This window comes from Poeciliopsis prolifica, unplaced genomic scaffold (assembly GCF_027474105.1).
Source record: "Poeciliopsis prolifica strain line A6 unplaced genomic scaffold, Auburn_PproV2 SCAFFOLD008, whole genome shotgun sequence".
NCBI lineage: Eukaryota > Metazoa > Chordata > Actinopteri > Cyprinodontiformes > Poeciliidae > Poeciliopsis > Poeciliopsis prolifica.
In genome coordinates, this window is record NW_026562383.1 from 394,180 (window position 1) to 416,861 (window position 22,682).

At 37.3% G+C, this 22,682-nt stretch overlaps 2 protein-coding genes across 4 annotated transcripts; both read left to right on the forward strand.

The window, feature by feature from the left end:
- The first annotated feature begins 94 nt into the window (after positions 1 to 94).
- LOC129362134 (uncharacterized) lies at positions 95 to 3,963 on the forward strand. The gene is made up of 6 exons (XM_055033489.1): positions 95 to 153; positions 916 to 1,181; positions 1,346 to 3,208; positions 3,305 to 3,382; positions 3,720 to 3,770; positions 3,869 to 3,963. The coding sequence occupies exons 2-6, from the start codon at positions 923 to 925 to the stop codon at positions 3,889 to 3,891; spliced, it is 2,274 nt and encodes a 757-aa protein (XP_054889464.1). The 5' UTR covers positions 95 to 153; positions 916 to 922; the 3' UTR covers positions 3,892 to 3,963.
- A 1,664-nt stretch (positions 3,964 to 5,627) lies between these two features.
- Positions 5,628 to 20,557, forward strand: exoc3 (exocyst complex component 3). Of its 3 annotated transcripts, none has more exons than XM_055032496.1 (16): positions 5,628 to 5,748; positions 6,098 to 6,326; positions 7,947 to 8,166; positions 8,252 to 8,424; positions 9,631 to 9,843; positions 10,384 to 10,562; positions 10,742 to 10,858; positions 13,092 to 13,209; positions 13,857 to 13,982; positions 15,717 to 15,817; positions 15,902 to 16,012; positions 16,728 to 16,869; positions 17,110 to 17,232; positions 17,393 to 17,554; positions 19,239 to 19,360; positions 20,175 to 20,557. In XM_055032496.1, the coding sequence occupies exons 2-16, from the start codon at positions 6,183 to 6,185 to the stop codon at positions 20,374 to 20,376; spliced, it is 2,253 nt and encodes a 750-aa protein (XP_054888471.1). In that variant the 5' UTR covers positions 5,628 to 5,748; positions 6,098 to 6,182; the 3' UTR covers positions 20,377 to 20,557. The 3 variants fall into 3 exon arrangements, with proteins under 3 accessions (XP_054888471.1, XP_054888470.1, XP_054888469.1); XM_055032495.1 differs by having other exon boundaries at positions 6,168 to 6,326; XM_055032494.1 differs by having other exon boundaries at positions 5,628 to 6,326.
- The last annotated feature ends 2,125 nt before the right edge of the window (positions 20,558 to 22,682 follow it).

Below are 22,682 nucleotides of genomic sequence, written 5' to 3' on the forward strand. Positions count from 1 at the left end.
TGTAGTCCTGTGATACGGCCCTCTGATTGGCTTCAACATTTTCAGCTGATCCTGACTGCAGTCTGATTACATACTTATTGTCAGGTGTGTCAGCTATGATGCTTCACTGACTGTCTGCACTGCAAGTGTTTACTTTGTCCGGCTTTCAGCAAGGTACAGAATTCTTTCTTTTTGTTCACATTACTACTTTTATTTTTTTTTAATTAAGTTTGTATCTTTTAGTAGTGTCTGACCTCTGAGGAGGGTTTTACTTCAGAGTGTGAAGTTCTCATTTTTAATCATACCCCATTCTCACAGAAAAACACTATATTAGGGATTTTTGTCATGCACAATAGGAAGTCCATGTTTCTTTGCAGGAACATTTGTCTCTACATCATGTCCCAAAAAATACATATATCCATGACTGGTATGGAAGATAGCATTCAAGGCTTTCATGTTGAATTATTTAACTTTAAACAGGTAAACTTAATGTCTGACAAATTAAAGTATACAATATTTTGAGAAGCTAAAAATTCTAATGTATGAAGTCAGTTTATGTTTGTGAAATGGACTGCTATAAACCTGACTCAACAGACAGCCTGGTTGTTTTAAAATGATTTTTTTTTTCTCCCAGGAGTATTCTCCTTTGCTTTGAGACTTTGTTGGTGCCCAAAGTGGGTCCTCAAGGTCTGGCATCCTGCATGTTTTAGTTTTCTGCCTGGCTTAACGCACCTGGATCCAATGATGACTCCTTAGGACCAAGTTGAACCCTGACATACTGCAAAGGTTGTTACTATCACCAGGGAGAGAACTGATACATGCAGGATGCCGGACCTTGAGGACCCACTTTGGGCACCCCTGCTCTAGACGATGGAATTTAGTTTTCATTTACTAGAACGGTGTTACACAACTAACTCCACTTTCCTAATCCTGTAGTCTGGATATGGCAGCGACTAACAGACCATTTCCAGCTCATTGTGAACCTGATGGAAGGAACCCCAGCAGTGGTGTGGCATCATTTGCACAGCAGGATCCAGGTCTACACAGCGCTGCTCAGGATCTGGGATTTCCCCCACATGCCCAACAACCCGTCTTTGCCCGTCCTGTCTTTTACATTCCTGCACCATCTCCACCCCCTTTACTTCAATACCAGTGGCCGATACCCTTCTCCTATAACCCCTTTCCTGGCTTCCCAAGCATGGGTGAGTAATGAGTTCTTGTTTTAGCAAGTGTGTGTGGTTTAGAAGTTAGATTTAGTCTCAGATTTAAATTATCATAACACATACATTTTTAAAAGCTAATTTAGTCCTTTTATTTTACAGCAAAATATTTTTGTGAAGAAAAAAAAACATTTTTTATCTTCTAGGCTATGGTATGATTGCACCACCTCCACCACTGCCCCATCCCCCTTACATGGAAGCTCAAGGATATATTCTCCCTCACCCTCATGTTCAACCAGTTGACTACAGGCGCTTGCACCACCCACAATTCCATGCTCAAGGTGCATCCTATCAGAACCCTAATCAGATGCGAAGAATTCGCCCCAATCATTTTGTCCCTGTAAGAGAAACTGTGAATTCTGAAGTTCAAACTGAGCCTGCACAAAGAGGCATGCATGGGTATGACATGGGCTCAGATTCTGGGAGGGGAAGTCGTTCAAATTCTCCATGCTCCCCAGCCTTAAGTTCCCCCAAGCAAGCCGCAACTGAGGTGGTGGTCTGCAAGTCACCCAGCAGAGAAGAAAAAAACTTGCAAGTGAATGAGCCCTTCACAAGTACCACTGTCATAACAGACTTTCACAGACAATCTGTTCTATCAACTGCTGTTGAATCATCTGGAAGCACAAGGCAAGACACACAAATGAATACAGACCAGGAGCCTAACTCTGACTCGCTTTCTAAAGATGGGGATTACAATATGAGGATAAGGTCTCCAGATGGCTTACTTCCAGTGTCGAGCTCGTCTCAGAAAGATGAAGCAGTCCTTAAAGAAAGGCGCATCTCTGTTCCTGACATTTTGATGAACTGGGCCGGTGGAACACCACAAACGGCACTGCTGAAAACAGATGTGGAGTTGTCCCACAATGATATTTGGACATCTTCTCAGCATGATGTTGAGCTCAGCAAACCTTTATCCCACAATTCCACTGAAACAAACACTGGTTCTGTTAAAGAACTTAGCACTGGTATTAATGAAGGTATGGCAAGTCCAAAAGTTAGTGAAATGCTCTTCAGAAGCCTTCGACTCCCTTATTCTACAATTGATGCATTCCTGGAGTCAAGTACACACGAGGAGCCTGTAGAAGAAAGCGTTTCAGAAAGACATTCATTAACCTTCATAGATGATGTGCAACATTTACAAAATTTCTCCTCCAACAACTCTAAAATTGAGGTGCAAGAAAATTACAATGGGACATATCTACACACAATCTCAGATGTTGCACCTCATATATCTGCTAGTAGCTGTCAGGTGAAGAGAAAATCCAATGAATCCATTTGGTCTGTGGAGTCTGTGCCTGCCTATGTCCCTACTAGAGAGTGGCTGTTACAACATGGCATGATAGAACTTAAAGTTAATGAAGAGACAAAGGAAGCTGAAAATGTTGGACTCTCCAACCAAAATGACAACCTCATGAATGAAGAAAATAGAGGGTGCAGCTTGTCAACCTGTGTCTCTGTTCAAGTACCAGAAAGTTGTCTTTGTTCCAGTATCCAAGAAGAGGAGCATAGTCCTGTGAAAGAGACGGGAACAGAAATGAAAGGGGATGTATCTGAATCTACAAAACCAGAACAAAGTCAAGACTTGCTTCACTCAAAACAGAATGTCTTGTCTCCTTCCTCAGCTCTGCCAAGAAAAGCCGCATCTACTCCGACCGAAAGGGATGAGACTGAAAATAGGTCTTCTGAACCTGAGGCTGGTCAAAGCCCAAACCAGAACATCCCGATCAAAGAGCTGCAACAGAAAAGCCTTTCATCCTCTGAAGAAATGTCCCTTGATTCTGCAGCAGAGGAAATTTCCTCATCAGCCATCCAGTTGAGTTCCCACAATGCAGTGGACGTCAAAGATGATCTAGTTCCAATTATAGTTCAAAACGTAGCTAAAGTGTCTCCATCAAAGGGAACTTTGGTGGACTGTGGTGTCCAATGTAATGAATTCCATGAGCAACTTTGTGTATGTGGGGAGCTGAAGAATACCGAATCAAACAGAATACATAATTTTAAATCTTCAGGTAGTGTTTTTTTTTTTTTTTTTTATTTAGTAATGAAAGTTTACTTTGACTTATCCATTATATACCGATTACTGAAACCTGAGTGCTATCTTGTAGAAATGAAAAAGGCAATTGATGGCAGAACTGGACATATGCAGAAAAAAAAGAATGGACAATGGAGGGGCACAGGTCAAGGTAATGCATCCTCTTTTGGTTCCATCAGGTGTAGTATGTTCCTCATAATCCTACAAATATCAGTCATGGCCTGTATCAATCAAAAATATTTGTATTGTAGATGACTCTTTGAAGAGCTATGTTTGTACAGCAGGACTGCACTCTTAGTTCACTCTCATTAAGAGGATGTTCAGGGTTCATCTTCATTTTATGAAGATTAATCTCCAGGAAAGCCAGAGCACAGCCAGCTTTCTTTATCAACTTGTTCAACATTACATTTTTTTTAAGTGGATTATGTTCCTTTAAACTGACAGGTTTTGCTCCCTGATATTCTTTTGAACCATTCTATATCCCACAGAGCGACACCAGGAAGCTCACAGTGGATACTGTAGAGGAGGGAAAACAAAAGGTGAGGATTTTGTTTGCTTTTCTCTGGATTGTTTGACATGGAAATGTTTCTAGACATCTGTACTTGACAGCGAGAACTTTAATGTTTTGCTTTTGCAGGTGGAAGAAACTCACGATATTAACTGGCCAGCCTCAAGATAATGATTTTTAAAATGGCTTGTTCAGACTTGAAATGTAACATGTTTTTGTACCTTTCTAATGAGTGTGTTTTTCTATATATTAAGTAAATAAAGTTGAAATGAATAATCCTTTGCATCATTGTCTCCAGAGGTTTCACAGTTGTCACCAGAACTTTTATCAGGTTGAGCTTTTTTAGGTTTAGAAGATCTGCAGCATCTTGCTGCAAACACTGAACGATCTTGGCTTCCCCAACAAGTATAGGCTGCTCTTATTAAAGATGGCTTTGTTGCATTTTCACTCCAGTCTGTTGTCTAGATGAACACTGAGTACAATTTTTGGTTTCAAATAAAGTCCTAGTTTTGATCTAATTAAAAATAAAACCAAGGTGCGGTTATTAAAAGGCAAATACTTTTTTTTTTTTTTTAACCAAATAGTAAAGGGATTTTAACATGTTTCCACCTGCATCAACTGTCTGTGCTGATGAATTATATTTCTACCATTCAGAATGCCTTTCGGATCTGCACAAAAACAGTCTAGGGGGCTGTAAATTGCCTTGGACATCTCTGCTGTACTTCTGACATTTCAGCATGAAGTCCATATTTTGGTTTATCTTGCGACGCATATTAACTGCATCCTGATCATATCTGGAGTTTGCCATATATCAAATCATTTCAATTAGTTGAGGTATATATTGTCATTATTGCATTTTAATGTACTCAATGTTGATTATCCTACATACATAATTTATTTCTTAGTACCAAGATTTATTTTCATCCTTATACCTGGATTTTATTGAAAGATGTAAGGACATAAGCTTCTAATCAGTTTGTTTTTAGGTAGGCTACAAGTCTTTGGATCCCAGCCAGGAACGCGTCAATAATAGCAGAGGAAAGGGTCGAGGAGACATGAAAAGAGGATCTTTGGGCCAGAACAAATTTTACAAAAGTTACATCCTGCAGCATTTTTAGAAGCAAGTACTTACTTTTACTAAAGTAAAAATCTTGAGTGGCACATTTATTTTTACTAGAGTACATTTTTGTCTTATTTGTATTTTTTCTTGTATGCAGTGCTTGAGCACTTTCTCCATCACTGTACAACAGGGAATGCTGCTGAACACAGTTTGAAGAGCTGCAACTAGTATCTACGCGTCTTGAAAAAAATACAATTACAAACTCCTATAAGATTTTTCTCTTCAGCTTTACACAGCACAAATATTTTTGCACCAAAAATACTTCTACACTAAATGTCAAAATGCATTAGTTGCTGTGGTGTGATTGGTTGATTTATGTTGTAACAATGTTTCATTCACTAAAACATGCACATTCAGCACCTCAATATCCAAGAAATCAGATCTTGAATGTCAGTAGGCTACTGGAAGTTATCTTCACATTTAAATATAAGTCAGAATAACGAGGTAAGTAAAGAAAAATGCTCTATTAAGAACTAGACACAAATTACACAAATTACAGATTGTTTGATAATCAACCATTGGGACAGGTTTTACTATTTTTTTCCAAAGTACAATGATGAAAGAGATTATATTTGTCAGTCACCTTTGCAGGATAAGCAAATATTGCCAGTGTCTAACTATCTGTCTTTACATTTTCAAGACAAACCAGATTGATCAAAAGGAAATCATTTTTCTTGCTTGCTTGATCTTCAGTTATATACGCTCCAGTCCAATAGGTGGCGGTAATGCACCTTTAAAGTAATTTGCCAACCACCAATGAATACAAGAAGAAGCTCTTTATAAGCTGACAGGAGGAAGAGGAGGCAACAATACAACAAAGACAGTCTACATGTAAAACATTGTTTGGTTTGTAGAGACAAAGACCAATTTTCTTCTGTAACTTGCTGAGGTAAGGCCGTTTCCTTGTCCTGCGGAAAAGCGCATAGAAACACCAAGAACGTCTTGTCTCCAATTAGCTTAGCGATGCTATGGGATCTTCAGATGCTCTTTCTTGATGTATCAGTTGAGTTGTTACGTTTTTCTGACAAAGTAAAATTGGGCTGATGTTTATTTTTCTATGGGAATCTACGTCACCTTCTCTTAATGTCAGTATAATGTTCTGCTGTTGGTAGCGATGAGCTGCTGACGCCATTAAAGCTGTGATCAGCTGATCAGATCCAGAGTCCCCAGACAGACCGAGTCTTCTGAGTGTTCACTGTGGAATAGCTGCAATGATTAAGAAACTTTTCTATCAGCAGATTAAACTGTTAACGATCCCTGTGGAAGAGACAAAATCCCCAAATTAGGATTTCAAGCCCTCCTCCGTAGGTCCAGCTATTCGTCATGGAGGAGACCAGCAGGGAGGCTGTAGCGACTGCAGTGCAGCGTGTGGCCGGCATGCTGCAGAGGTCCGACCAGCTGGATAAAGTGGAGCAGTACCGGAGAAGAGAAGCCCGGAAGAAGGCTTCGGTGGAGGCCAGACTTAAGGTACTTCACCACATCAAACCAGCAGCACTGTAACTGAATTAGAAATGTGTGAACAGTCCAGTCTAATGTTCATTGAGTCAAGCAGCCAATCCAGTACTTTCTAACATCATCAGTGGATGCTGAGGGACATAAAGCTGAAACTACAAGCATATGGTTTTTTTGTTTGTTTGTTTGTTTTTCAGAGCCTCTTGTTACAAAATAAAAAAAAAATTCTGACTTACAATTCTGATCTCAGCCAGATAAAAAAAAAAATATTAGGGATGACATAAAGGGGAAAGCCAAACCTAAACAAGCTATTGAAAGCTACCTTAAAGTAATAATGGTAATTTGTAAAATAGTCTTTTTGATATTCCCTTATCAAAAATATGTTGCTTTGATTCTGGCTTGCATGTTTGAGAAATCTTTATTATTACACACGCATAGATGTTTAAAAGCCTTTATTTCTGTTCTTTAAAATTCTTCTGTGCTTACAGGTCAGAAAAACATGACATTTAAAATTAGAACCATATACGGTTAATAATACTCATTCTTTAAAACACAAAACTTTTCTTTTTCTTTGTTCTGTGATTTTCTTTTTTATTTCTCTTTTTCCTTTCTTTAATGTAATGCACCACATTATGCGTTTCCTACTTCAATATTAAATAAATAAAAAGAAAAAAATGAATAAAAACTAGAACCAATAAAAAGTATTTTTTTTAAAACACCCTAATTAAGAACGACTCAACTGCTTGTTGAGAAAAACCAACAGCTGACAGACATTTGAATAACATTAGGTGTAAATTTATGTTAAATTCTTGTAAATAATAAGTTCTATCAATTTAGTTTTTTCTTTAAGTAGCTAAAATATACCTGTGCTAGTTTGGAAATTAAATCTGTAGTTAATTCTTATATTTGAAGTGTTATTACTACTTTGGAAACTTACTACTAAGAAATTAGGAACACACAACCTCATTTGGTGTAGGGTCGGTGTGTTTTTTGTGAAATGTCTAGTGTAATGATGTGAAGATCTTAAAATAATATATTTAACCTTTTTTTTTAATTTGCTGGTTCTGATTAAGCTAACTTTTCTTAAGTCTAAGTTTTAAGACATTATCAGATATTATTTTGTCAGTGTCTTTGCAAGAAATGAGCAACTTATAGTTTTCAAAGAATCAAGTCGGAATATGCTAGGAAACAAATTTTATTTTCATAGCACATTTCAAAGTGCTTTACAACATAAAAACACAAAAATAAAAGTCATAGAACAAAGCACTTGTTACCACCCACAACCTTTTCTTGGAGTATTTGTAATGGAAAAGGCCGTGACAAACAACAAATGCTTTTGAAAAAAGAGTGGAAAGGAAAAGTCAGCATTGTTTATTGTCAGTTTTTTTTTTCAGTCAAAGCTTCAGTTATGCCATTTCAAATCTTCAAAACAGCAGTAACAAAACTACAGTTCCAGCTGACTGAAATGGAGGAAAAATAAAGATCTGTGGAATTAGGGCTGAATTAGCCCTAATTAGGAGAACCTGTTGTGTTTGGTTTAATCAGATTTTTGGTTTAATCTGTTGTGTTTTGGCAGGTTTGATTCACCCTTAAACAATTCCAATTACTATGTCTGTTTTCTGTGATGGTGTTCAGGCAGCAATCCAGTCTCAGCTGGATGGTGTTCGCACGGGATTGACCCAGCTGCATACCGCCCTGCTGGATGTCAAAGATATCCAGAGCTCTCTGGCTAACGTGAGCAAAGACTGGAGGCAGAGCATCAACACTATTGAGAACCTAAAAGATGTGAAGGATGCTGTTGTTCAGCACAGTCAGCTAGCTGCTGCCGTGGAAAACCTGAAAAACATTTTCTCTGGTAGGTTTTGTCATATTAAATCTAAAATATGAGTGTTTTGGATCTGGTTAATGTTCTGTGTGCTGTTCTATTGTTCTGGGTTCAGTTCCAGAGATAGTAATGGAGACCCAGCAGCTGACTGAGCAGGGGGAGCTGCTGCAGGCTCACAGGAAGCTGATGGAGCTGGAGTGCTCTCGTGATGACCTTATGTATGAGCAGTATCGTATGGACAGCAAGAACACCAGTGACATGAACCTCATCTCTAACTACTTTGAAGATGTAAGTGTAGCTAAGTGCAATTATAAGATGTTCCCAGCTACAGTAGGCATCCTGCTTCACTCTCAAAAGCAATACAAACCTCCACAAATCTTAATAGTAAGGAGGGATCAATACACTCTGTGAGATGTCATGAAATCAAGGATGCACATGAAATGATTCACAACTTTGGTATCAAGAAACAGAGCTGAGATCTTAACAGTGTTACACTCACTAAAGAGTTTATGCAGTTCATATTCGATGATGTAAATATTTTAGATGTTAAAATAAAGATGAAGAAGGGATTCGAGACTCTGTAAAATATGTGAAAATATGTATAACTGATAGTTACACTTGAAACCTAAAACAGCAGCTGTACAGTCTGTGGGTACAGGGAGAGTTCCTGAATGATCCTCCATTGTCTATCTGAACTGAACTCAAATGGATGCAGATAGAGCATTTTGAGGCAGGTATGCAATACATTTCTGCAATAAGAACAGAATGCATTTGTTCATTCTGCTTGATGGGTCCAAAAAGCAGGTGTTAACACAACAGCCACTGAGAAAAGAAGCTGACCTTCAGCAGATGGTTTTAGTTAACATGTCACACATTCATACAGTAAAACATCTCTTCCTCCTAAAACTCAGTAGGTTAATGCAGTGTATTTTGTTTTAAAACCACTATCAAGATTTCTTGTTGTTCTATCCATCATTACTGCAGACCCAACAATGCTTAAAAACCATGCAATCTTCATGAAATGGATTGATTTAGATTTGGCTCATACACCGCAAGAGACATGTGCCAACCTAGTGAAGAACTACTACAGAGAGAGGCTGTTGTCAGCTGTGTCAGAGAGACCACATTACCATTAAATTGCAGGCAGGATAACAATTTTAGCTTTTTCAGTTGTCATTTATCTTGTTTATATCTCTGCTCATCAATCAAATATACAAATCAAACTCTGTGGATAGGTTGTTTTTGTTCTTTTGGAGGCAGTATAAGTGTGGTCAATTCTTATTGTGGTAATTTCCATGGAAATATTTAGAGTTTTTATTAGGTAAAACCCTCAAGCAGTTCAAATGGTTTCGTTGTTGTCTCTATGTGAAGAAGAAATGTTTATTGTTGCATCATTGTTGATTAAACTAGTTTGGGTGTTCTGATGGTTCTGACATTTCCAGATATAAAAACAAAAGTGTTAACTCTATAAATGTTTTCCAATTTTTCTCCAAGGTACAAAGACTATCAGATGAGCTTGCCAAGCAGTTGTGGATGGTACTGCAGAGGTCCATGGTAACTGTTCGTCGTGACCCTACCATGTTGGTGTCTGTGGTCCGTATCATTGAGCGAGAGGAGAAGCTTGACCGGCGGATGGTTGACCGGAAGAAACAGACTGGCTTCATTCCACCTGGGCGACCCAAACACTGGAAGGACAAGATGTTTCAGGTCGGAGGAACTTAAATGGATTTACTCATGAACACTTCTCAAAGCCTTCAAGTTAAGAGTATTACTGAAACGGTAGGCTCAGAGAACTACTTCTAGGTCCAAATACTTCCAAGTCCCTCACTGGAATGTAGTGCTTTGCAGACATGGATTACTTTTGGACATTCCGTAATTATAAATCTCAACTGTGGAGATCCATTTTAACATCTCCTTTATTTCCGTTGTTGAGATCTCTTAACATGTGTAAACCGATGACACAGTTTTGTCAATGTACGACCCGAGTCCTGAACTGAGAGTCAAAAATATCAGTTCGCACAGTCTCGATGGGGTTGAGAACCAGAGCATGCAAGAAACCTGGTGTAGTTTTGGTGTAGAATCTAAACTTCTACACTTTACCTCAGATACAAAGTCAAAATGTGAATGAGTTTGTGAAACTTTGAATGGTGGAAATCAAAATGAGTCTTGGTCTTGCTGTCCACCTTTTTCTTCTTCCTTGCATACACCATCCTTTCTTGCTCAATCTGACCTGCTCCTCCTCATCAGGTGTTGGAGGGTACGGTGAGCACACGCATCGAGGGGACCCAGGCAGTGACCAGAGAGGCTGATAAAATGTGGCTCGTTCGTCTGCTGGAAATAACCAGGAAATATGTTCTGGACGACCTTATTGTTGTTAAAAATCTCATGGTGCAGTGCTTTCCCCCACACTACAACACTTTCAATAGGTGATGCATTTGGAATTCTCACTTGTTTGTAACACTCTGCACAATACAGTCTTTTCATTTAGAAGAAAATAAATGTGTCAATGCTCCAAGTCAAAAAATCAAAAAGAAACTAAAACAACTTATGAAATAACCCTGAATGGTAATATATTGTTCAATTTCTGGATGTTTTTATGGTCTAGATTTTTCAGCCTCTATCACAACGCTGTGTCCACTCGTGTGAAAGAGCTGGCCTTGGAGGATCTGGAAGCTAATGAAATTGTGTCACTGCTGACTTGGGTTCTCAACACTTATAAGAGGTTAGTTTGTTACTCAACACGTTTGGTTAAAAACACTCACGATACATGTTTAAAAAAAATCAAACCCTGTTGAGGTTCTGGTCGTACTCTGTAAAGATGGCAGGTTAGTAGAAAGGCTTTTGAGAACTAGAGAAATTATTACAAAAGTATTCCTATTCAGCTTAGTAATATTGCATTACAAAAAGCAGTTAAGTGGTTAAAGGCTGTAATGAAGCCCAAACAACATTAAAACAAAGGAGAAAAGAGGACAAAAAGATATAGACAGAAAATGCTACTAACTCTTAGTAGCATTCAGCTAGTAGAAACTAAGGACAGAAAAGTTAGTCTCAAAATGTTAGCTGATAGGATTCTGCCAGGAAAACAAAGATCAACTTTCAACTATCAAAGAGGAAATAAGAAAAGTGAACACAAGAATTAATGAAGTAGAGTGGCGGTTGGAGAAGATGTAAGAGTGAACCCAAAACATGGAGGAAGTGATGGCAGAGCTCCTAAAATTACACAAGAAGGTGGAGGATAAGCTGGTAGACCCAGAGAGCCAAAGAGGGAAAAGATGAGTTGAATTATGGAAACTACAGTAAGAGTGGTAAATATTGATGAGAAATTATTTATTGCTATAATTTCAAACAGACAGGACAATATCTTGTCAGTGATAATCCGAAAGGACCACACAGGACATCGAAAAAACGTTCCATATTTAGTTAGAACAAAAAAAATAGATCTTTGTACTGAGTTTCGATGTGGAGAAGGATTTTGACTTTGTCAAATGGCCCTTTCTTTATAAAGTGATGTCCAAATTTGGGTTCTGCCTGACTGTAATTGATGTAGTTGCAGCATTGTACAATAAATAATCTGCTAGGAGAAAAAATAGCAGATCTATCTAATCCCTTTACTTTGGAAAAAGGTTCAGGGTTGGGATGCTGTGTTTCGCTGCTCCTCTTTGCTCCTCTTTGCTCATAGAGCCGTTAAGTTTGTGGATAAGGCAGAGACCAGACATTACAGGAGTTCAGATGGACTATGGGGACAAAAGATGTAATTCTTTACAGACAATTTTCTGTTGACTATAATAAACCCAGCTCAAACTCTAACACTTCTAGAGATGTTTGAAGAATATGGTTCACTATCAGGTTACAAGTTGAGAATTATCAATACTCAGATGTTCCTGTTTAGGAAACAGCCATACCAAAATTTTTATTTTTAATGTTTTTCTGTCTTTGCTGAAATCAGGTTCATGCATGAAACTTATTTCTATGCTATATTCTGGCATCTAAACAAGGTGATAAAGACCACATCAACAGGTGGGTGAAAGAATAAAATGTAATCATCTCTTCAGGAAGGCTGGGAAAGGTTCACAAATTACACTGTATGGCCAATACATGGAGAGAATTCTGTTGGAAAAACACTGTTCAATATTTTGTAACCCCAGCTCAGAAAAAAACATGAGGGCAGTGGAGACAATTGTTGGAGACTGTGGAACCATGAGGGCAACTCATTGTCATATTTTCTGGGGTTGTCCAGTGATGAAACTATAGTGGAAGTAGTTATGAGATCACTTGTACAACATCTTTGAGAGAATCCCCTGTCAATGTGAAGCCCTGTATTTAAGAGCCATTCCATTTGATAGATGCTCTCTGAAAGATTAAAAAGTGTTAATACTGGCAGCAAGCAAAAAGACAATCACAAGAAAAATGTTAAAACCTAAAGCACCTACAGTTGACTGGTTCAAAATTGTACTGGACATTTGCATTCTAGAGAAATTATCATTATGGAAATGATCATTTCACTATGTAAAACCAGTAATCCCCGTGGATTAAATGTCTTGTCACATGAAATTACTGTCATGTTATATAATGTATCCCTGTTTTAATTCTGGCAAACTTTCACACTTGATTGCGTTTCCTCCAAACATAAGAAGAATGGGATCACGACCCCACTCGTGTGTTATATTTGTTTGTTTCTTGTAAAAAAAAAAAAAAAGAGAGAGAGGTGGGAATACAATTTATGGAAGTTGAATTGTACACAGAAGAGATTGTAATACTTGCTCCTAATAAAAAAATATAGAAAAAAAATCAAACCCATTTAAACTTGCAACACAAATCCATATACTGCTTATCATTTCTAGTCCCTGTTTTGTTGTACTAACTTATAATTTACAATCAGACATGCACATGAATTATTTTATGTTTATTTATGTGTATATAACATTTTACACTATGGACATGTTCTTGCTATACAGTGTAGAAATGATGGGACATCCAGATCTGTGTTCAGAATTTGACATCAATCAGCTTGAAGCACTGCTGCCACAGGAAGTTGTGGATGACCTGCTTAGCAAATATGTGAAGACGTTCACTGTAAGCATCACACACACACAAACACACACCTATCACACACACACATACACCTGTCACACTAACAGAGATTCTGCTGGGTTCGCAATTCCGGTTCTCAGACAAACTGATCAATTGGAGCCAAAAAAACTGAGCTTTTCAAATAGAAAAGAAAAACAAACTTCTCAAATTAAAGACAACTTAATTTTGGGTTTATATGTCCAGACTAGAGATTATTAAAAATAATCTTAATACACCTTCCCTGCTGGAAGGTTAAACAGCCACATATATTCAAAGGTTGTACAGACCGTGAGCAGCATTTGATTTTAGGGGTCTCTCTTGCTGCCAAGAACATCAGCACCTATGATGGCATTTCAACTTGGATTTAATGAAATCTGAGAGAGGGGCCTAGTTTAATTGGCCAACCTAAAATGCAATTTGTGATCATTGTAGTTTACTAAGATGTATTTGTGAACAGAGCTCAAACTCAAAGATTGTTGTCATAACACAACAAAAAAAGACATCGGTTAAGTGAGCTTTTAAGACTGATTTTAACTACTACTTCCTTTATATCCCACATCTCTACAATAAGCAGTGATTGTTACACTAGTTGTAGTGTAACAACATTTTATGAAGTGTGTCCAAATTTCTTTGTTTGTGTGTCTCTCCAGTCTAATATAACAGGTTGGCTGCGGAAGGCCCTGGAAACGGATAAGAAAGACTGGTTGAAAGAAACTGAGCCTGAGGCAGACCAAGATGGATACTACCAGACCACACTGCCTGCCATCGTCTTTCAGGTAACACAGTTTGTCATGGCATCGGAGAACTTTTGATACTGTTCTTGTTTTAATTTACAGTGGATTTATTTTGTTGTCCATAACGAATGATTTTTTTCTATATAGATTCTAAATGTAGATCCAACTTGGGAAAACATCTAGAGAACACAGTTCTAAGGAGTTGCTCTTCGACTGACTGCCCTGTTGCTTATGTTATTGGATGAGATTGTATGAAGTACATTTAAGAAAAATTATTGAAAAAGGTCAATATTTTTATGACCTATTTCAAAAAGTCTATTGTATTGACTCTTTCCACGTGACCTCATGTTCTTCAAAACATGACCCACTCTCCCACAATGTCACAACAACAACAATGTATACACGCGTTGTCTCCTGTAAACCTGGTCAAAAGACAGACAGTTGGAAGCTTTTTGTTGAATTCTCTGCAAAAATGTTCATAGGTCCTATGTCTGCCCAAACAGACATGGATGTAAACCAAATATAATTTTATCATAAATCGAAGGACTCTGTGTTTGCAACAAACACTTTTTACAAGATGAGAAGATTAACGGTCATAAGTAAGTAACATTATTAAGATATAATCAAATATTGCATCATGTAGCCTACCGTAAACTAAATAACCTGTTACTTTTGGACTCTTTCAAGCCCTCTCCTGTGCAACAGAAAACACTTAATGATATAGTAGTATAATTTTTCCGATATGAATTCAAGCAAATTCGGTAATGTGATCAAATGAACAAAAACTTCAGAAGGGATAACAGACGGTCTGCTTCTGAGCCAGCTACTTCCGAGATTTGTAAACACAACTGTCTATGAACTGTGACCAGATGTGGTACTTGCACAGACAAACTAGCTTGACTTGAACAAGTAGAAGCCAAGTACTGGCAAAAAAAATACTCTGGATGCAATCGTAGTCACTCTGTTGAGTACTCGCTTACCTCACTTCCTATGTCTGTCATGGTAGAGGTGTCTTAATGGAAAAAAAATATTGCAGATGATTTTCAACATTTTCTGCTTTCCTTTTTAGAGTCACTACTTAAAAAAGTGTTTGTATATAAATACTAAATATTACAGTATGCTTTTAATGCATCAACTTTTAAAACTGCTCAACTATCAATTTTATGTTGCCTAAAAATTTGCGGGTGACGTCACAGTGCAAGGGGTTCATAGTCTTACCTTATCGCAGATATAATTCAGAGAAATTCAGTCCACTCCAGACTGTTAACCAGTTGACCACCTTTTCACTTGTTCTTATGGCAGTTCAGCCATGTCTGCCTTCACCTTTATAACTTGAATTTTTCTGCATGGATGATGGGGTGGCATCGTTCCATCATAAAATTGAGATATCACTATAAAGTTTATTTTCCCAGACAAGTTTTTATCCATTTCTTTACTGGTGTTATTGTGAATTAAGGTGTTATTGTGAATTAAGATAACGCCAGTTATCTTAATTCACAATAACATGGCTGGGCCATGCTAGAAGGCCCAGCCTTCTAGCATGGTACTCCTGCATGATAAGGGTTAGATCAGCGACAGTTCAGAGGTTTCAGTCTCCAGTAGTCATTGGGCAGGGTACACCTGGACTAGTCGCCAGTCCACTACAGGGCAACATAGAATTAAACACAGGCCAAGCGACCATGCATACACACACACACACACACCCCAGGGACATTTAGAGAAAGCAAAGTAGTCACATTTTTGGTGGCTTTATGTCTTTCTTTAAATCTTCACCAGATGTTTGAGCAGAATCTGCAAGTTGCTGCCCAGATAGATGGAGACTTCAAGGAGCAGGTTCTGAAACTCTGTCTGAAACAGATGAATTCTTTCCTTATGAGGTATTCCCTTCAAACACTGTAATTGAACCTCATATGAAAATATTTCTGCAGTATTTATATTGAGTTATTATGCGTTCCATGCAGGTATCGGGAGGAGGTGGTAGCCTACAAAGAGGAACACCTGCGGGACAGACAGCTGCCTCAATGTTACATACAGTATATGATCGCCATTGTCAACAACTGTCAGACATTCAAGTAAGACTTCAGTTTAAACATCAAAACGTAACTATTAGTTACTCTGACATTATGTAAAGTTAGTCCGGCAGTTCAGGCCTCTCATTGTTTGGCAGTCCTGTATTTTGAGTCTTATTGTAGATTAACATGATTGATTCCAAGCACAGGCAAATCCAGACGCGGTCAAATGTAAATGTGTTTTTTTTTTTTTTCACAATCAGAGGTGGAAATAAATATTTTTTTCTCCACCAGTGGAGAACATGTTTTACCAGCCGGTCAAGAATTTCACCACACTGTATATCCTTGATAACAAACTCCACCAGTAAGATCACATGTACAGTTTAATAGTCACAGTTTCCATCTTGAAGTGGAAGTCAAAGAAACATTGCTATAGATGTCTTTTCACAGTTTTTTGTTTATACAAGAACATAATTGTGCACATAGTAAGACCACACATCAAGAGGTCTTGATTTTACAAGACTTAAAAATAAGAAGAATAGCATTTATTGTCATTGAACAGGATTCAACGAAATTTCTAATAAGTCTTGCATTTCCAATGTTGAGCACATTCGCTACAACTTCCCTGGATAGTATTCAGTGAATATGAATACTATCTTCATTAGCTGCATTGGCACAGTTTAGAGATGATCTAGCTTATGATCCCACTCCACTCTTAATGGTTATGAATACTTGTGGCTTTTCGGGGTCAGTGATTGTTTTCATTTGGGTTCCTCAGGGAGTCCATCAACAGTCTGAAGAGGAAGTACTCTCAGTCTTTGGATTCCTTTGATAGTGATGCTGCAATTGAGAGGACCCTCGGTGAGGTTGTGAAGGAAGGCTGTCAGTTTCTGCTGGATGAAGTCTTCTTAGACCTTGAAGTAAGATTTACTGGCATCAAACTGAACCAGTCTGACTGTACAACTAAGCTATTCATTAAGGGGTGGGGGGACATAATGATTCATACAGAGAAGCAACTCCGTTTCTTTGTCACCTGACCCAACTATCCCTTTCCCTCACACAACTGCTGCTGAGACACACCCTCTGACTTCTTTATTCTGCTCCCATCCCAATGCTTCCAGTTTATGTGACTTCTTTGACTATGGTTTTGCATTGACCAGAGTCACCTAAATGAGCTGTTGACCCGGAAATGGCTGGCAGGTTCTCATGCTGTGGATACCATCTGTGTGACGGTGGAGGACTACTTCAATGACTTCAACAAGGTCAAGAAACCTTTCAATCAGGTATGGCAAGGCTGCACACGGAAAGTCTTCATTTAGCATAGTGGTATGCTAAATGAAATGTTTGCATTGGATGAGTCAGTAAAACCCAACCAGGTCAGGTCCCTGTTAAGAAACTCTGTGAGTACTTTGACCTCTGACTTGCTGGATGTGCTGTATTTAGGACATGACCAACAAGGCCCTGTGCAGGGTGGTGGTGGAGTACCTGAAAGCAGTGATGCAGAAACGAATCACCTTTAAAAATGCTGATGAAAGGAAAGAGGGAGCAGAGAGGATGATCAAAGAAGCTGAGCAGTTTAAGTTCCTCTTCAAGAAACTGGCAGCGGTGAGTTCACTGCTTCAGGATTTGTTTTAATTCTTTACTTTAAAAATATTTTTATGTACATATGCAAAACTGAGAAAAACAAGGGGTGGCCAAAAATGAAAAAAAAAGACAAATGAACACGGGAGTGTGCCTCCAGTAAGAGCACTTTGAATTAAAATGCAACTCTTCTAGACTCAATCTGTTCTCATGTTTTCTGTCCTCCCTTTCTATCTTTCCACACATACATACTTTTGCATCCTGATGTAAAAAGTGATCCTCACTCTTTTAAAAATATCATGGACTATTTCAATCTTTATTGTGGTTGTTTTTTGGTCAAGCCATTTTCTCATAATGACTTTTTGCAGTTTAATTTGATTCTCAAGGAAATTTACAAATAAGGCTGGGCCATATCATATCATTCACAATAATACTGGTACAACAAACTTGCCCAGGAAGATAAACTTTATAGTGATATGCTAATTTTATGGCATAAATATCATCATGGTGCAGCGATACTTCAGTTGTAAAGTTGAAGGCAAACATGGCTGAAAACATGTGATGATGCTTCCTATAGTTGTCCACCAACTGCTGTAAAAACAAAGAAAAGGACTGGTTTATAGTCTGAACTGAATCTCTTATCCTTCTTTGATATGGTATGAATGTGCAGAAGCGTAGAAGCAATAGAAACAGGAAGCAATATTCTTATTTTTGCATATGTTTGTTTCCCTCTGATGTTTTCGTTTAAGAATGCACTTAACATCTTATAAAACTCATGTTCTGTTGAACCACAAGCCGAATTAGTTTACATCTCTGTTTATCTATTTTGTATTTCCTTTGACACATTAAACCTAATGTGCACCGTTGTCTTGCAGCAGAAAGATCCCGGTCCAAAATACTTGACTGTCATTTTGATTGGTCTTTCTAAATTGTCCTTTTTGTGTGAGTTTGTGTGTGGACAAATATTTGTCCTGTCTGTCTCTGTGTTGCCCTGTGACGGAATGGTGACCTGTCCAGAAACAAAGTGGTAGTATGCATAACTGAAATAACCATTAAAAATGTTCCTTCTCTGAGAAAGGTCACAGCATTTGAAATGTAAAGTACAATGAAGCAAAATTAAAAAAAAAAAATGACAACAGTGAGAAATAAAAATAAATATAAAAAAACATACTGAATAATGATAGAGTACTGCATATGTATTACCAGAATAGGTAATGGCTTTCCTGACAGCTGCTCTAAGGATGGAAGCATCTGAAATGAGTTTTGTTCCTCTTTCGTTACTTTGTCCCAGAAGAGCAGAATGTCGGATTGAAAAAATGCTCCTTAAACATTGGACACCTCTTTTCCATAAGAATTATTATTGAAGGACCAGTCTAAAATAGATGACCTCCAATCCTCCATATTGCCTCCAACGAGATGACTTGTTAAGTTTGCGACGTTTCCCCTTGGATTTCACGATGGTTTTCCATTTTCATGTCCTGATGCAAAAATGACCCTCCTTTCTCCCATTACTGTTTCACGTGCAGTGAGTGAGCCTTTGGCTTTTGTAAAGCTTGATGCAATTTTAAGATTACCTTTGATTATTGATTGGGTGAGTGTGTGTCCAGAAACACTTTTTCAATTAAGCAGATTACCAGGCTGTTCACATACTAAATGTGGCTGAGGAGGGTTCTCTGCAGGAAACATTAAACAGGCTCTCTATCTCCAGGGTGAGGACACAGATCGGCTCTGTGGCTCCATTACTGCCATCGCTGAAGTCTTCAAGCTGACTGACCCCACTCTGCTCTTCCTAGAAGTCACCACTCTGGTCTCCAAATACCCTGATATAAGGTGGGCACAGCACATGCACATTCATCCCAATGTTTTGAGCTGCACTATACATATAGTGTACAGTTACTGCTGTTTGAAACAGAAAACTACAATTGCCACTGCTGCCAGCAAAGTAAGTGATTCCCTGTCTACTACAGGTAAAATAATCTCTGTGGCATCTAGCTGTGTTGATAGATTTTAGCACCATTACAGACGTCATAGGTCAACCACACATCAATCCAAGGTTCAGTTTATTAATCTTTGAATTTTTCTGTCTGAAACACTGTAAATAAAGGGACGTGGTGCCACAAAAACATGTAAAAAATGATTTTTAGCAAGTATGGAACTAATCAGTTCAGCAGCTGGGAAGCAGTGATGGCTTCAAACCTTGGTTTACAGTGATTCCATTTATTGAACCATACACCTACTGAGGGAATCAAAACATGATTGAGGTGTTAGACCAAAAGGGAGCAGATAGAGCAGAAATAACAATGGCTCCAAAACAAATGCCTGTGGAATACCAAACTGAACAGCACAGAAATGGAGTCTATATGAGAAGGTTGATCCAATAGACAAGTAACAGGACTACCATTATAAAGCAGTCAACTATGTCAAAAGCTGCCATCAGGTCCAACATGAGCAGTAGAACTTTTACCTGTGCCAGGCTGCATCAAAATATTATTCTAGATTAAGAAGAGCTGCTTCAGTTGAGTGGAATAAAATGGAACCAGTCCTTCATTTCTTTGTGGAATCATTTCGGTCTCCATCTGTTAGTGACCAGCTCTAGACCGGTCCAGGTGAGAACCTTCTGAATGGAACCATTTTGTGTCTGCAGGGAGGATCACATCCAGGCACTGCTGGCTGTGCGCGGGGACGCCAGCAGAGAAATGAGGCAAATGATCATTGGGACCCTCAGTGAGAACAAAGTGTCCTACTCTGGTACCTCTCAGCCCATATTCAAAGACATTACTGTGCCCACCATTGCTACAACCATGACCTCTATGACCTCCATGGCAACCGCAAAGCTGCTCAAATAAAGCCAGATGGCCTGACACCACCACATTGAATCACAGCAGCACAAAGAAAACTATTTTTCTAAATCCGGTGTAATTGATTGATTCAGCCTTGTCAGCTTCTCCTGTTCCTCTTTGTGTTTTGTTTTATTATCAAACTCATCCCATGCTTCCTTTTAAAAACCAATAAATGCTGATTACTAAACTGGGCTGTCCTTATTTAATAAATCCTTTTAACAGGCTTACCCACATTGCACAGACTCCCCAAAACACCAGACCACCAATAACTTGGTCACTGTTTTCCATTTCATAAATCCATTTTGGAGTGTGTAAAAAATTTATTTCAACAATTACATGATACAATCTGTCTTTTCACTCAATTCAGTCACTCAGTTTGGCAACCCATCTGAAGGACAAACAATAGTAACAAACAAATAATAAAAGTGGCTTAAAAATGATTGGTACCAAATTACCTGATACTGTGTAACAAATATTGTAAAAGAAAAACATAGAAAAGGCAGAAGACATCTCTACTCCTTTTATTGTCAACTTTATGGGGAATTTAAACTTCTGCCACCTGGAAAGAGATTCAGACAGCCTAAAGCCACGACTAACAGATGGAAAAACTATTTCCCTGTTATGCAGATAATTGTGGAATTTTATACAATTATCTACTTCAGATTTCATTTTAGTCTGAAGGTGTTGATTGATATTTACACTGATGTTGATCATTCCTAGTAATTTGGACTGATCAGTTTTTTATGCTTTTCACCAGACTCCAAGGCAAATTTCTCCATACTGTTTGTTTTCAACTGGAGACTTTATGTGTGAAATCACAACTCTGTTAATAATGGATCAATATACCATTCATTTAGAATAAATTGGTTAGCTGTAATTCCAGTGTGTTTCTTTTTCAATGTGTATTTAACCAAAATAAAAATCCTTGAGATTAAAGATATCTTTTACATCTGTAACTGTAATCATACAGTTATCTACAAAAGACACAGTAGACTTATCAGTAAATATTAATAATCAAAGTTGAGCTATCACAGAAGCAAGATGGCAATCAGTTCCTTTTTCCTGTTAAAATTTCCTGGTCGTTTGATCAATTTTTATTATCTTAAATGTTACTCAATTTCTGTTTTGGTTTTATATCACCAACATTATCATTCCTGAGGAAAACAGATGTGAAGATAATTATAAATATCAAGACATTACTGGTGAAAATAAATATACTAAGTATGTTAAATTTTAATTACTTTAAGTCAGACTAATCAGGAGTATACTTCAAGTTCACTTAGGATTAGTTAACTTAAAGTCTGCTATTTTGGAACAACTAATTTTGTGCCTAATGTATTTTAATAGTATTTAAATTGTATTAAAGCACAATTTAAAGTGTACTAAGTGTACTTCAACATGCTTTTTTGAACGTATAATAATAGTGTGATCAAATATTCTACAATTACACTTTTGGTTCATTATAAATGAATTAATAATTTAAAGTAATTTTTTAAAAAATCCATAATACACACGTATATATATATATATATATATATATATATATATATAATATATATATATATATATATATATATATATATATATATATATATATATATATATATATATATATATATATATATATATATATATATATATATACCCTAACCCTAACCCTATAAAGTGTATACATATACAAGTGTATACATATTTTTCAAACATATATTATGTGTATATATTAAATAATGTATGATTTTATTTAATATATTAATATTAAATAATAATATATTTCTTAAAAGTATATTTTGGTACAATTATATTTAAGTGTGCTTAAAGTTATAATGTCAAAACTGGTACAAGCATACTTTTAGTGTACTTCGTATATATTTATAGGTAGTACACTTAATAGTTAGAATACGTAAAATGTACTTATACAAATCTAAGTATGTTTGAAATAAAATGAAGTATATTTTTCACTAGGGACACCAGCTAAAAAAACATAAAAGAATTTTATGCCGTCAAAGAGGAGAAACTACAAATTTTCAGTTTGATCCCTAATATCAGATGATGTAGTCATGTTTTTATTATTTAAAGTGGTTTTCTTTCATCAGTGGTCTCATCAGAACCACAGCAAACACTGCGAACCTTCAAATCATTAATGAAGCAGGACAGATGCAAAAGACATAGCAGAATTCACAAAAGCAAAACCAATGAAATGATGTAGCATTATAAACATACAGATCAATCTGTGGCATGTTTGTTTCATTTTTTGAACCAAATTACTGACTAAAAGTTAAATGGATGTTTTTCGAATTTATGAAGAGGTATAT

Excerpts from the sequence above, each read along its gene's own strand:
- LOC129362134 (XM_055033489.1), top strand. The coding sequence starts at position 923 with ATGGCAGCGACTAACAGACCATTTCCAGCTCATTGTGAACCTGATGGA. Across the intron at positions 3,209-3,304 it reads ACATAATTTTAAATCTTCAG|AAATGAAAAAGGCAATTGAT; the intron begins GTAGTGTTTTTT and ends GCTATCTTGTAG. Across the intron at positions 3,383-3,719 it reads ATGGAGGGGCACAGGTCAAG|AGCGACACCAGGAAGCTCAC; the intron begins GTAATGCATCCT and ends TATATCCCACAG.
- exoc3 (XM_055032494.1), top strand. The coding sequence starts at position 6,183 with ATGGAGGAGACCAGCAGGGAGGCTGTAGCGACTGCAGTGCAGCGTGTG. Across the intron at positions 6,327-7,946 it reads CGGTGGAGGCCAGACTTAAG|GCAGCAATCCAGTCTCAGCT; the intron begins GTACTTCACCAC and ends GATGGTGTTCAG. Across the intron at positions 15,818-15,901 it reads ATGAATTCTTTCCTTATGAG|GTATCGGGAGGAGGTGGTAG; the intron begins GTATTCCCTTCA and ends CGTTCCATGCAG.